The sequence below is a fragment of the Vanacampus margaritifer genome, chromosome 5 (assembly GCF_051991255.1).
Source record: "Vanacampus margaritifer isolate UIUO_Vmar chromosome 5, RoL_Vmar_1.0, whole genome shotgun sequence".
Taxonomy (NCBI): Eukaryota; Metazoa; Chordata; class Actinopteri; order Syngnathiformes; family Syngnathidae; genus Vanacampus; species Vanacampus margaritifer.
The window spans coordinates 8,606,324-8,620,120 of record NC_135436.1 but is presented as its reverse complement, the minus strand read 5'-3'; the positions used below and the strand labels follow the sequence as shown (position 1 = coordinate 8,620,120).

The following is a 13,797-nucleotide window of genomic DNA, read 5'->3' as shown; positions in this document are numbered from 1 at the left end:
GCGTGCAAACGTTACACGTTAGTTACACTTTCCTTTTTTTCCGGGGAATAAATAGCAAGTAGCAGACTGTACACTCCTCCGATGAATATGCATTGGACTCGGGGCACTCTCCGTCGTCCGATTGAACGTCCGCCTGTGCGTGCTCGATTGTGCTCCGCGTTTATGACGCCGTCATAACCGCCGCGTCAGCGGTTCCAATTTCGCCGTCAAGCTCGGATTCACCTTCATCATCATCGATGATGATCATCGTCGTCATCAAAGTGCTCTTTTAGCGTTGGTCGATCCCTTTCGTCCTGTAAGTGTAGAGAGCTTCTTTCCAAACGGGCACCACTTCCTCCTCAGCCATCTAGCTCCCCCCCCCCCCCCCCCACGTCTTTTACTGCCGCGTCAATGCTTTCCATCCACGGAGTCATCACCCTCATGATCATCGTTGTCATCAATGTGCTCTTTTAGTTTTGGTCGATGCTTTTGTCTTTGAAATAAAACGGCTCTGGCGTGAACTCCTCGCAAACGGTCGCCTTTGTTTTCCATTCTGATCTCCTGCTCGACGCTCTAGCTCCGCCTCTACTGACGCCCACCCGATCTTGTCAAAAGACAGTCATCGCTGCCCTCTAGGGGCCAAAAATAGTCCTTAGGCACAAGAGACCTAATTGAAACTTTCACCAGAGATGCGGAGGGATTCCCCCCACCCATTTCAAAAAATAAAAAAATAAAAAAAATTGGATGACGTCTTTTGACGTCATTGGCAGTGCTCCGTAGGTTTTTACTTGACGTCTTTAAACGTCAGTGGCAGTGAAAGAGTTAAATGTTATTGACCTCCAAAATGGGAGTGGTACGGGAGTTGGAGTCATTCTGAATGGGAGCTGGACGGACAGGAGTTGTTTTCACTGGGAGCAGGATGGAACAGGATTTTTTTTTTTTTTTACTTTGGTCCGAACGGGACGAGATGGGAGAAAATCCACTCCCAAGTGTCACCCTCTAGCATATAGCGAATGTTGTTGTTTTTTGTCAAGGTTTGTTCTGAGTTACAAACTGTCGCAAAGGCATTTGGCAGACGTTTTAATGGTCGCAAACAGTTTTTTTTGGGGCCCCAAGAAATAACATAAAAACTGTTGGCGAACGTCTAACGAATGTCTTTGCGACCTTGAACGAACCCTGACAAAAAACATTTGCTATGTGCGAGCCTTCGCCGCTTGGTGAGATACGGGCTTTAGAGCATTCCAGCTGGTATTTGCTATTATTTACGTTGGGTCAATCTTGACTTCTGTAGGCACTCTTACAAGGTTTTGCAACAAAGAAAGAATTGCTGGAAACTACATTTGAACTCAGACAGTTGACTTTGCCAGGTCGGGACACGTTTTTCCACAGAGAGGGAAGATGTTTATGAGCTGAAGGGAAATGGGAGACATGCTGGGTGTTGAGAGGGTTTACAGGGTTGATGAAAAGTGAATTATGGGACCCTGCGATGTTCTTTCAAAAATAAGCTGTGTTAAAGGAGCTTTCTTTCATTTGTGATATTTTTATGATCTTCCAGATTATATTTGTTGTAAAATAAAATTAAAACAATGACAATCTACGCTTTTACCGCTGCAGAAACTACATTATTTACAATGCCGGTGACCCTGAAGAAGTAGTCTTGTGATAAACTACCCAAACATTTGTTTCTGATCGCTATGTCAAATAGCTGCCTGTAAACCAATATGCCGACAGTGCTGTCCACTTCTGGCCTTCCAGACTAATGGTGTGACCTGATGCTCCCTAGGGTGTCGGTACAAAAATATTGTTGCTTCATTTTGATACAGCGTCTGCTATTTTAAATAGTTCCAACTGCCAAGTATGACAGGCCTTGTGCTTTTGTTTGACCTCGTCTATATTAGGCAGCGGTCTGTCAGCACTGCAGTGACAGCACTGTGTGGCAGGTATTTCCTCTCATTTGTCATACTTTTAGACAGCACTCAGGAGTATCTTCTCCCCTATCTTCTCTGTTAAGTACAGATAGGATTTTTTCCCCTTAGAATGCTACCTGGAAGTCAAAAGCAACTGGAATCATGTAGCTGTTATGCATGCACTTTTAAAGTAGACAGACATTTGAAAGGATGAACAATGTTCTTACAGTTATTCCCTTGCAATATGCAGTGCTTGCTTTGGAACACCGGTTGCAGCTGTGGAGACAACCTGGGTTATTGTTGTTGTTACAACCATAACTTCACAATATGATTTTTCAGAGCTCCGACTTATGTACTAGGATATGATGCCACTTTTTTCAGACCAACTCTTGAATAGTCACCAATACCAAGTACTGATACCACTAGTACTTTTAGATACATAACATTTCCTTAATAAAATGAAGATAATTTTCAAGAAAGACCTATATACCCCACTTTTCCTAATAATTGCATTAAATTCATGGACATTTTCTTTTCTTCTAATTTTAGTTCCTGATCGTAAAACGGCCACAAGATCGGACGCTGTCGTGACTACTGATACCTTGAAATAAGGCTGGTATCGGCCCGATACTGGTACCTGGTATCGGCCCGATACTGGCACCTGGTATCGGCCCGATACTGGCACCTGGTATCGGTACTCGCCCATCCCTACTTGAGACCCAATCAATGATGTAGTTATTGCATAGTGAACTGCGCTATGCGTATTCATTTACAGTTCTTTGGCATTGGGTTAGTTTCCTTTACAGTACAACATAATTGTCCCCTCTAAAGTCCTCTTCTGCACCTGTCTCTCAATGACTGAGTGATTCTTTATTTTTACTTCCTAAAATGGCATATTAATGCTCACATAAACAATTCCGATGGGACTGCGAGTCCTTGATGACAACTTGATATTCTAGTTGAGGATGAGTAGAAGATTCAAAGCCTGTCAGCAGCTGTCTTTAGGGAATGACCTCAGTCTTTCAGTCAGTCCGTTTCTTTCACTGTTTGTGTCACTGTTTTTGCTTCACTATTCGAGAGATCTTTCTTAGCATTGAGTGTTTGCTTGAGTTTCAATCTGCGTAAATGAATGTGACATCTTACTGCATTAGTCATTGACCATAATATTGGTTCTTAAAAAAATAATACAAAAATCTGAGTATGCGGTTATATGCCAACATGAACATGATGTAAAAGGCTTATTTTTGTATGGGGTATTCTATATTACTAGTGAGGACATATGAACATGTGTTTTTGTACAAATTATAGGAAGGTCTAATTTGCTCATTATAGTCAGAATAATGGCTATTTTTTACATGATTGGAATGGTAAAAAGTTGGTAATGAATAATGTGCTCTTATAAAAAAGAATATGTTCTGGACGGTGTGATACTTATGAATTTAGACACAACTGGGCCAATGTTATATATAATTGACCAAATCCGTTTGCAGTAACAGGTCCTCTACTGTTTAGCCAGCTGCAGACTTGGAAAACTTGAGGAAAAACCCACATTCACCTAATTTACCACATCCAAAAATATTTACTATCATCTATCTGTTTTGATATATCAGCAGGATTACAATAGTAGCCGTTTGTCTTTGGATTTGATTAACCCTGATTTGCTATCTGTCAAGAGCCTAACTGTCTTCCAGATGGGATTTTAACAGCGGTGGTTCCTAGAGTTTATTAGTTTGGACACTGTGTTTCAACTGGCACTTCTTCCTGACTGAATGCTTTTGATTTTTTTTCATCATGTGCTAACACAACATTTGACCATCTTGTCAGTAATATGGTAAATTAAGTATGTTTCCCTCTAAATCTTTAAACTGGTGTTTATCATTTGAAATAATTTGTAATAATTTTACTGGAAAGATGTCATGACTGATTCATATATTGGTTTGTCACAAAGTTTGAGCAATGACAAGAGATATGCTGCTGGATTCTCAGTGCTACTGTCAGCCGGAAGTCACTCCCTGGCAGTTTATGCCAGACCACTGCTGTTTATACGTGACACATTTGCAATTGATGAGAAGTGAGGAGAGAATTGGATAAAAAGCTGGTTGTTGCATAACCACATGTGATCTATCAGCTTGGTTAGGCTGGAGGTGGTGTGACATCTCTGCACAGGCTGTTTCTCGGTCATAACTAGACACACTCCGCTAAGTGGAAGCAGGTTGTCTTTGTGTCTCACCAATTAAGGTCAAAGTTGAAGCGATAATTAAAAAAAAATGCACGCTGAGCTTCCCAATTTTAGTCACCGATTCCGTCAAGTTTTGTTTGACTTGTTGGTCACTATATTAATAGCCGTCTGTAGTCATTTGTTTATGCAGCAACATGTTTTTCATATTCAGTGTATACATTCAATTAATATCTACTCTTAATGTTTTATTTTGACTAAAATTAACAGCTGGAATATTTTTGGCTAAGTGAACCTACCATTAATCAATATTTTATGCAAATAATCTCAACTGTAAATAGTCAATTTAAAGGCTAATTAATATGTCAGTAAGTGTAGTCATGTAAAGGTTATGAAATACACACTATATTAGGTTGTCACAACAAGTCACAAGTAAATATGACACCTAATTATCGACTCTGTTAATTCAGTTCCATGAAAAGCAAGTAGGACATACTGAAACACCACTTGGATGCTTACAAAATTATCTTGATGAGGGGTAAACACAACAGTGTGTTGTAAATAAAGACAGTCGCAGGATGAAGTCATGCAGCAGTCCATAAGCCTCCAAACATCTCTGGTGTCTGTTTTCAACACTCACCTGAGTCTGGGCCCTGAGATGTGCCTCCAAAGTAATGGTTCATCCTGTGTCTCCAGAGACATACTTGTGCAATGACATCATGTCTGTTGAAAAACTTGTAGGCTTATTTTAGCTCAAACAGCACTGGGTTTTACTTGTCTGCGTTGACCATAAATGGCAGCAGAAATCAAAGGCGCTAGTTTGTACAGTTGTTGGTCAGCTCGGCAGGTCTTTTATGCATTTATACTGTAGACCTTCTTGCATAACACGTTTTCCAAGCAGCTGTCGTGATGGTATTATATTGTGGCAGGTTTATTAGAGAATGGAACTCATGCTTGTAGGTTAACAAAGCCACGTGTTCCTTTTTGTCTTCTGTGCTTGTAACTGGGCGACTTGGCAGTTGATTAACCTCTTCTTATGTTATACTTAAAATATCACTTATTTGGCCACTGTTGCTAGACAAGGCACATGACACGGTGGTATTTTCCTCTTCATTTTTCCGGCTTACAAATATTAATTTGACAGTTGAGCTGGAAAACCACTCTGGTGGGTTTTACGGTAGCAATAACGCAATAGAGACTAAGACTCCACCAGACCGCAACATCTGATATAGCATTACTTGGCATTCGTTTGCTTTAATTGGCTGAAAACTGTGTGTGGGTTTGCTTGGGCCAATGGGAAATCAATCCCCACCATGATTGCCATAAGACTCAAGTGGTGATGACAGCAGAAACTTAATTTGGTGAATGTTGTTGTAGTAAAGGCAGAGATCTAGTAGCAGGTAGATATTTATAGTATAGTATGAACATGATATGCTCTGAACCATTGCAGTGTTAATGTAAACCTCTGTGTACCATATGTGATATTCTGGGCCCTGGTTCAGATGTCATGTTTATGTTTTGACCTTGTTGTGAATCAAGGCACCATAACAGTCCCAAATTAATCAAATTACATGTGTCCACATTCAAACTACATATGAAAATAGAATGAACGTTGATGACTGTCAGACTGTACCATGATTAACCTGATTAAAAGTGCTGAAGTGACAATCGTGAACCAGACTGCTAGACTGGGTCTGTATGCTTCACTGGGAGCAGACATATCACATCAATGAGGTATTTGCCTCAATGCTGACAAAAATTGTGGTTAGCTAGAATTGCGAGTCAACTGCATTGACTGGAACATTTTGTGACCACTTTATTAGGTACACCTGCACAATCCAATATGCCACTTAGACAAGAGGTAGTATCTCTACATATGACGCAGTGTAGTTTTGTGCCAGAACAGCAAGGAATTAAATCAGTTGTCAAACCAAACTAATTAATAGTAGAATATTAAAAGCAGGTTTTTGTATAAGTATTGTTTGACCTGTTAAAAGCTGAACATTTAAGATGTTATGGAAAGTCTGCAGCGTTGTTCATAGCCATCACTGGACTGACTTTTACAAATGGGCGATTAACACTTATTGACCAATTTCAAATTATGTTTCTGCTTCTCAGTCTGTGTAGATCTGTTTTTACTCAGCACCTGGTGCTAAATTCATTTTTTTTGCCAAGAAAGTAAATGAAGCGTTGGAATGTAGTAGAATACTCACAGCTGTGATAGCGTATGCATGCCTGATGGTTTCCTCTCTAGCACATTAAGTACTGTGTCTGATTGAGGGTATTTTTTAGCAATTCAATTCAATACACGTCTGGATCAACAAGGTCAACTAATTTTTTGTTTTTCCACATAATTATTCTCATGTCTTTCAATCTGGAAATGCAATAAATCCTACTAAATTGCAACACATCTGCCTGTTTTAAAGTGACTGGATCCCTTACAGATATGGAATGTTATTACCATTGGCAAGGGCTTTTGGGGATAATTTTATAACGTGACAGTGTTTTAAGAATGTATTCAAAAAATGGTCTCTTTCCTTACAAGTTTATTTGTTGTTGTGCCAACAAATATTAATCAGACGGATAATGTGAAAAACATCTGTCTCGTTTCTGGTCTACAAGAGAATACGAATCATTCTCAAGTCCAGACAAATGCCTCTTCGTGATGCTGATGTTCATAAACGTCTCGCTTGACTTGCATTAGTGTCTTGTAGTTGCTGGACAACCTAAACCTTCTCATTCCTACCAAGCACTTGTTGTTTTGTTGTCTGATGTGCCTTCACTCTAACAACAGACTTTGGCTTTTGTGGTTTATGTGGGGTGATCAAATAAAAAAAATCACTAGTGTCCTAGTACCCTGGAATTGTTTGGTCATGGTCCTACCACATCTATATAATAACTAGTGATTTATTCCTTTTTGCTCACAGGATACAGATGAGTGATTTCATCTGTGGGATTGTCAACTATTTTCAGGATGTTTCTGTTGTGTTTTTCTTATAAGCATCTCTGATGTAACTGAGTTCACTGACAAAGAAGCTCTTAATTAGAACCAGGACTAACAATGCATTCAATAGAAGTTAGTCAGAATAAAGTCAGAGCTCAATACTTTTCTGTTACAACAATGTAACCAACTGTGGTCGCTTTTGATTTTTTTTAAGCAATTCTTTGTTTCCGATCACTGGTTTTGTCTGAGTTGCTGAAGAATTAGACTTCATTGTCCACTTGCTGTGCTTTAACCATGACCAAAATTCTAGACCTCAGATATACAGCCCCCTACAAAAGTATTGGAACGGCAAGGTCAAGTCCTTTGTTTTTGTTGTACATTAACATTTGGGTTTCAGATCAAAATATGAATATGAGACAAAAGTTTTGAATTCCAGCTTTTATTTCATGGTATTTATATATCTAGATGTTGTTTTTGAAGCCACTCACATTTCAAGTGAGCAAAAGTATTGGCCCCACATGGTAAATTGGTACATTGTAAAGCTAAATTAACCACAGTTTTTGTTAAGCCAAGTTCAGTTTTACTGCCCACACCCAGGCCTGATTACCAACGGGTTTGTTTAATCAAGAAGTCACCTAAATAGTACCTGGACAAGCATGTTGTGATAGTGTGACTGTTCTCTACCAGAAAATGGAGGCGAACACCCGGCCATCAGTTACCGTAACATCAAGCTCCACTTATTTATCTTTTGTTGTTATCTGACATATATTTGTAGTTCATTTGTTGTGAATAAAAATCCTGACACTAGGTCAAACTTTAAATGATGAGATCAATAGGCTCGTTGTACAAATCAAGTACATCCTGAACTTAATACCACTCCTTTATTTCTTGTCTTTCATGATTGGACAAACTGATTAATCCAGGTGTGCCTGACCTCAGTAACCACGACAATGGCCAGACACACCTGGAGTAATAACTTTGTCCAATCATGAACGACAGGAAATAAAGGAGTGGTATTGAGTTCAGAAAGTAGTGGATTTGTGCAAAGAGCTCATTAAACCAGTGGGAAAAGCAATGAACAAATATGTTTGGGAAATAAACAAAAGAAGGTTTTCCAAGCAACCTACTGAAACCCCCTTTAACCACATTTTGTGTATGCAGTTTTGATTTGGCTTTTACCTGGCAGTAGTTTACTTGCTTGAGCTGAAAAAAAATGTTTTTATTGTAAATAACTGACAAAACACTTGTTGCTTTAAATAACATCCTCTTCCAGTTGGGGTGGCAACTGTGTTTCCACCCCGAGATAATAAATCTTGATGACCAAGAGGTCAGGCTTAAATGAAAGGTCCATGTCCCCTAGCACCCAGCGTATTAAATTTGCTCATTACAAGACCTTAAGTCCAACAGTTATGCAAAATGATTTTTTGTAGGGGCGTGGGGGGGGGGGGGCGGGATCACACATTGGGATCACCTGTAGTGTGAGACCATGCCAAGTGGGACCTCTCCACTGCACTTGAAGTTCCAAATCCGTATAGGAATGCAATTAGGCATTGGCTGCATTTAAAATGGATTGGCTGGTCTGACAACATGATTGTTCAAGTCAGGCACAATGACAAGGTCACAACACATTGAACTCGATCACCGTTGTGTTAACCTGTGTAATCCAGTGACAAGAGGTCAACAGACTGGCGCCAATGTCAATGTGCGCTCGCATGATATTACATCTCTTTGTAGAAGTTATGTTTCTTATCCTGAAAAAAATGCACATCAATTTCACATGAACATACCATTATTTCAAAATCTTATTAACCAAAGCCCCAGTTTTGTTCATATGTTTAACCTGAAACTTGTGTATTTTCAAATTTCAGATGGCTGGATGTGTGTGTGGCCAATCTGACATGTACCAGATACTGGGTCCATTACCTTCAGGTCATCCAGGAGTCTGTATGGCCAGGAGGAGTTTTGCCCACTTTGCCTCAAATAGAACGAAGTCAGCAGCAGAAAGACAACGCCAAGAAACAAGCCTTGCATTGTCTGATGAGTCTCCTGCCAGGTACAAAACTTGAAGTCGAACAAAATCTGTTCAAACACTGGTTGACCTCTGATTTGAAAATGTATCAGAAAGAATGGAAACATGTGTTCCTGGGTCAAACTTGTCACAGTCAAAAAACATTTATCCACTTTATGGGCAATGTTGTCACATTTTAACACGTTTAACTGCCCAACAAGTAAAAAGAAGTTAACCACTGACATCACGTGACTTTCTCTGAACACGCCCCCCTGCGGCAGGAAAGTATTGGTGCAGCGTTAATGGGCTACAATGATGTGGAGGGCAAAAACTATCTGTCAACTTTCCCCCCAAGAGCATTGTAAGTCACTTTGGTGAAAAATACATGATATACATGCACGGGGTGGACATGTTGGATTGCCGATGAATTGTCAGGGTTTGTTTTTTTTTTTTTACAACTTGGCGATGCTGCTAATGTGGAATTACCTGCCGGTGAGTGCTTTCAAATCTGATCATACAAAGGCTTTACAAGTTTGTACAATCCAGATTTAGTACCCCTTTATGTGTGGTCAAAGTTGGCAGTTTGACGAAAGTCTTGGCAGTGTTATTTATGTCGGCAATTTAGCAATCCGCCGCGGCCGCCGTCATTTATACCATAAAAAGTCTTCTTTATGGTGTTTGTCAGTTATTAAATTCAATGGTGTAATATCTATTAAACTGTAGCAGCACAAATGAACGAAACACATTTTGCATGTGGTAACAGCATCTGCTGATTTTGCCACCATGTACAAAGTGTAACATTGGCTACGCATTGGTTCCTCTTGGTAACCTGGAGCATTCTCGATCCTTTTTTTTTGTGTCTCTTTTCGTTGTGGCAGCTGGTCAATCATTGTTAGTGTGGCGTTTGCCGTTTACTCAAAGTGACGCGTTTTCTATGCTGCCAAAATGGTTGCCATTTTGGGACGCGGGACGCCAATGTCAGATGTCTATTGACGAGTAAGCAGTGTTACCTCACTATTTAGCGATTTAGTTATTTATTATTATTCTATATTTTTTTTAGGGGATTTTTTTAATTTACAAAAACTGAGACCATGAACATTACGGTCGCAAAAATTCACTCTGAAAGTTTGTGTTCGGGAGAGGCAGAGCTCGCTCCCCTCTCATTAATTTTCCGAACGCAGCCTATGGTCTAAACCAATCAGCAGCTTGTGCTTGAACTGTTTCTATCCGTACCGCCTGAAGCATTGTTGCACCATGTCCACAGTTGGAGTGCATAGAGTGCGCACCGGCACTCTGTTTTTGGTGCGATCTGTATAACCGAACGGCACATTTCAACAATGCTTTGAGTTTCCGTACGGTTGGAGTGAAGCAGTGCAGGTTCCGAGAAAATTTCCAAGTAGTGCCCCGGTTAGGGTTAGGGTACTAGTATGTTGCCCAGTGGTCCAAAGTCCTCCTTTCAGATTTAAGTAAATTTTGCATTTCATTTGGAAATCAAGGTCTTCCAGAGTTTGGAGAAGCACACAAGTTGAACTGCTTTAAGTCCAGTGTGAAGTTTCCGCCGTCAGTAAGGCAAGGCAAGTTTATTTGTATGGCACATTTCAACTCAATGTGCTTTACACAAGGAAAGACAACACCTATAAGCATCAACAAACACAGTAGTTAACAGGATTCAGAAGCAAAGAAGAGTAGGTTACAAAATTTACTGAAAGAGCATACTTTGATAATGTTAAAACATTAGAAAACATTTCAAGGAAGTTAAAAAAAATAATAATTAAAAGGGGGGGAAAAACATGATTTAAAACCGTTTAGAAGACCTTAATCAAAGGTATGTGAAAAAGTGAAGTTTAATTTGAGTAACAGCACCCAGAACATTTGAGATTTTTGATGTAAAATTATCCAGAAGCTCATCAACAGTCTCTCCATTGGCAGTTGGTGACAGCCATTGATTTCATAAAAATATTGCTTGTGTTCTCATTTATATACCTTTTTTTTAATAGAGAAAGTGGTGGACAGTAATGGTTTGGGGAGCCATGTCACTTGCTGGTGTGGTTCCATTGTCTTTGTTCAAGTCCACAGTCAACAGAGCTGTCTAGCAGGAAATTTTAGAACACTCCATGCTTCCTGCTGCCAACAAGCTTTTTGGAGACAGTGATTTTATTTTCCAGCAGGATTTGTCCCCTGCCCACAAAGCCAAAACTACCAATACCTGCTTTGCTCTAAAAACATTCAATTTACCCATAGTTTTTAAGGGGAATTCAAGCCCAACATTTCTTAACAAATAATATATTGTGTGTGGCCCCACTATTACAAACACGGTATTCTGATTACGGTAATATTGTGTTTGTGGAATATGACGTAAGCAGCAAAATCGATTTGTTTTTACCCATCTCAGGGGGCAGCCATTTTGCTACTTGCTGTTGACTGACAATTACATCACAGATTACAGTGTCTAATGTTGCATTTAAGGAAGGTGGAAAGTCTGACTTTTTTTTTTTTGCCTCATGTCGGGAAGTGTAAACTGCCAAGGGAGAACAGTACCTGATTGTCCAGCAACCTCGCCTGACTTGAACTCCATTGAAAAATTATGGGATATTATAGTTAACAGGAAGATGAAGAAATAGACACCCTGAAATGCAGACAATCTAAAGACCGATATCAAAGCCTCTTGGGCTACAATAATAGCTGAACTGTTTCTAAGACCAATCGTCTCCATGCTATGCCGCATTGATGTTGTCATGAGGCCCAACACATTGCTAAGGTCACTAAGGGGACTTGAATACGCATTTCAGAAGGCCAACCATTCTGTCTTTAAGATCCTTTCTTGTTGGTCACATGAAATATTCACATTTTGTGAAATATTGGGAAAAAAATGTAAAGTATTTTTGTGTCTTTAAACCATAATCATTCAAATTGAACAAATAAAGGCTTTAAATATTTCACTTTGTGCGTGGTGAACTAAGATGATCAGATGCTTCTCTATGTTGATATGAAAATAATTTAGGCATTCAATTTTCCTACCTTTGGTTCCACAGATGTAGTCACAGATTTGCTCAGGTCAGAGAAGTACAAACAGAGCTGGCAGACTGTTCTTGATTCCTTCCAAAACGCCAACATTAACAGGTAAGTAAGACCACTATTGTGCACTCATTTTGTTAGCCCTTAAATACATGCCTTTTGATATTCCACTCCCCCCCTAAAAAAACACTGCTGGCCCATTCAATCTCTAACCATAATTTTCCAAAAAGTGTTTGTACAGACAAACATGAATAAAGTCGCAAAAACACCTTACTACCGTGTATATTCTTGTATTTCCTGTTCATTCTTGTTGTATACCACTCAAAGTAAACTTGCGAGTGACTGTGTACAAGGACCATGAAGTAAATGTGACCCTCACCATGACCTAAGTGATGAAGCACTGAATGGTTTGGTGAACGACTCTTTTGAATGATTAAGTTTAATTATCTAATTCAGTACAGTCAGTAGAACTGTTGTTCCTATTGCTAATGAAACTCCCATGTTTTGTTTTATTAGACACCTGGTTTACAGCATTTGTGACCTTTTATTGGAGTTCCTGGTTCCTGAATTACCCGAGCAAAGCTTTCAAAGGAGTTTGCTGCAGAGCCTTTCCAAGAACCCAGAAAAACTCTTGGCATGAGGAGATGACCCAAATTAACTCTTAGACATGATGCCCTCAGTCACGTTTTTGCAAACCTTTTAAGTTCAAGATGGACACTTGGAAATTGCTTCCTCCCTCAAATATAATCAGGCACTGCCATAACATCAACATACTGTACTTAAACTGTTGCTAAATGATCTAGCGAGCTTTAGTTGAAAGTATTTTGCCAAAAAGTTGTCTGCTTGACAATCAGTAATCTAGTTTACCTCATTTTACACTGACAAAAAAATTAAAACAAAATATTAATTGAACCAAATTTTGGTTCAATATTCCATAGGTTTGGTAAATTACACCCTCTTCCAAGCCAAAGTCTCTGTTACTCCCCCCAAAAAGTGTGTTTGTGTGTGTATAAACTATGTATATATTATAGAACGCCACGACATTTGTCGTCCCTGCACAGCACGAGATTCCAACTTCAGCGATTTGTGTGTGAAACTCCCGAATTTCATCCCTATCTTCCCACGTGGCTCCCGATCTGTCATTTACAAAATATATGATGATCATTGCCTTGGAACGCTTTTATTTTGAAGTTGTTCCCGGCAGCGTGTTGTGGCGTAATAGCTGACTTGTCGCTTGACTTTGTCCTGAATTCACATTCAATCAACAATTAAGGGAGCTTAAAAAAAGGCTCAATTATGCTGACTTTGTATGTTTGGAGTAGACTACAACGCGCAGCCTCATGACGGTTCATATGTTTACATTTGCACTTTAAAGCTAAAACCATTCATTTTCTTGCAGTCTGCTCAATAAAAAGAAAACATTAAAAAAACTAGAAAATGTATATTAGTAATTAACTTATTTTGCGAAAACCTCGTCTAGTTCTCGTGGACTCAATCTCTTGAGTATATATAATCATTAGGGACGGGTGAGTACCGATACCAGGCCACATTTCATGGTATCGGTATTCACAATGGATATCGATACTGGTATCGGCCCCCGCTCTTGTGGCCAGAAAGACTGGGGGGGACGAAAAATGTTGTTCCGTCTCATTTGTTTCCTGTGTGTCTCCTTATGAGATAACACTTGTTCATTTCATTACTTCCGGCAGCGCCATTTCGGTGTGCGTTACTGAGAATAAGCAAGTACTTTTGTTGTGACTAGTATCAC

The 13,797-nt window shown here is 39.5% G+C and overlaps 1 protein-coding gene across 1 annotated transcript in view; it reads left to right on the top strand.

The window, feature by feature from the left end:
- The window catches only part of snx19b (sorting nexin 19b), a 28,009-nt gene that overhangs the window by 12,245 nt on the left and 1,967 nt on the right, over positions 1-13,797 (top strand). The window contains exons 12-14 of the mRNA XM_077566535.1: positions 8,875-9,059; positions 12,047-12,134; positions 12,546-13,797. The exon at positions 12,546-13,797 is cut by the window's right edge and continues 1,967 nt beyond it. Coding sequence (XP_077422661.1) covers positions 8,875-9,059; positions 12,047-12,134; positions 12,546-12,669 — 397 coding nt within the window. The 3' untranslated portion in view covers positions 12,670-13,797. The remainder of the gene's footprint in view (positions 1-8,874; positions 9,060-12,046; positions 12,135-12,545) is intronic.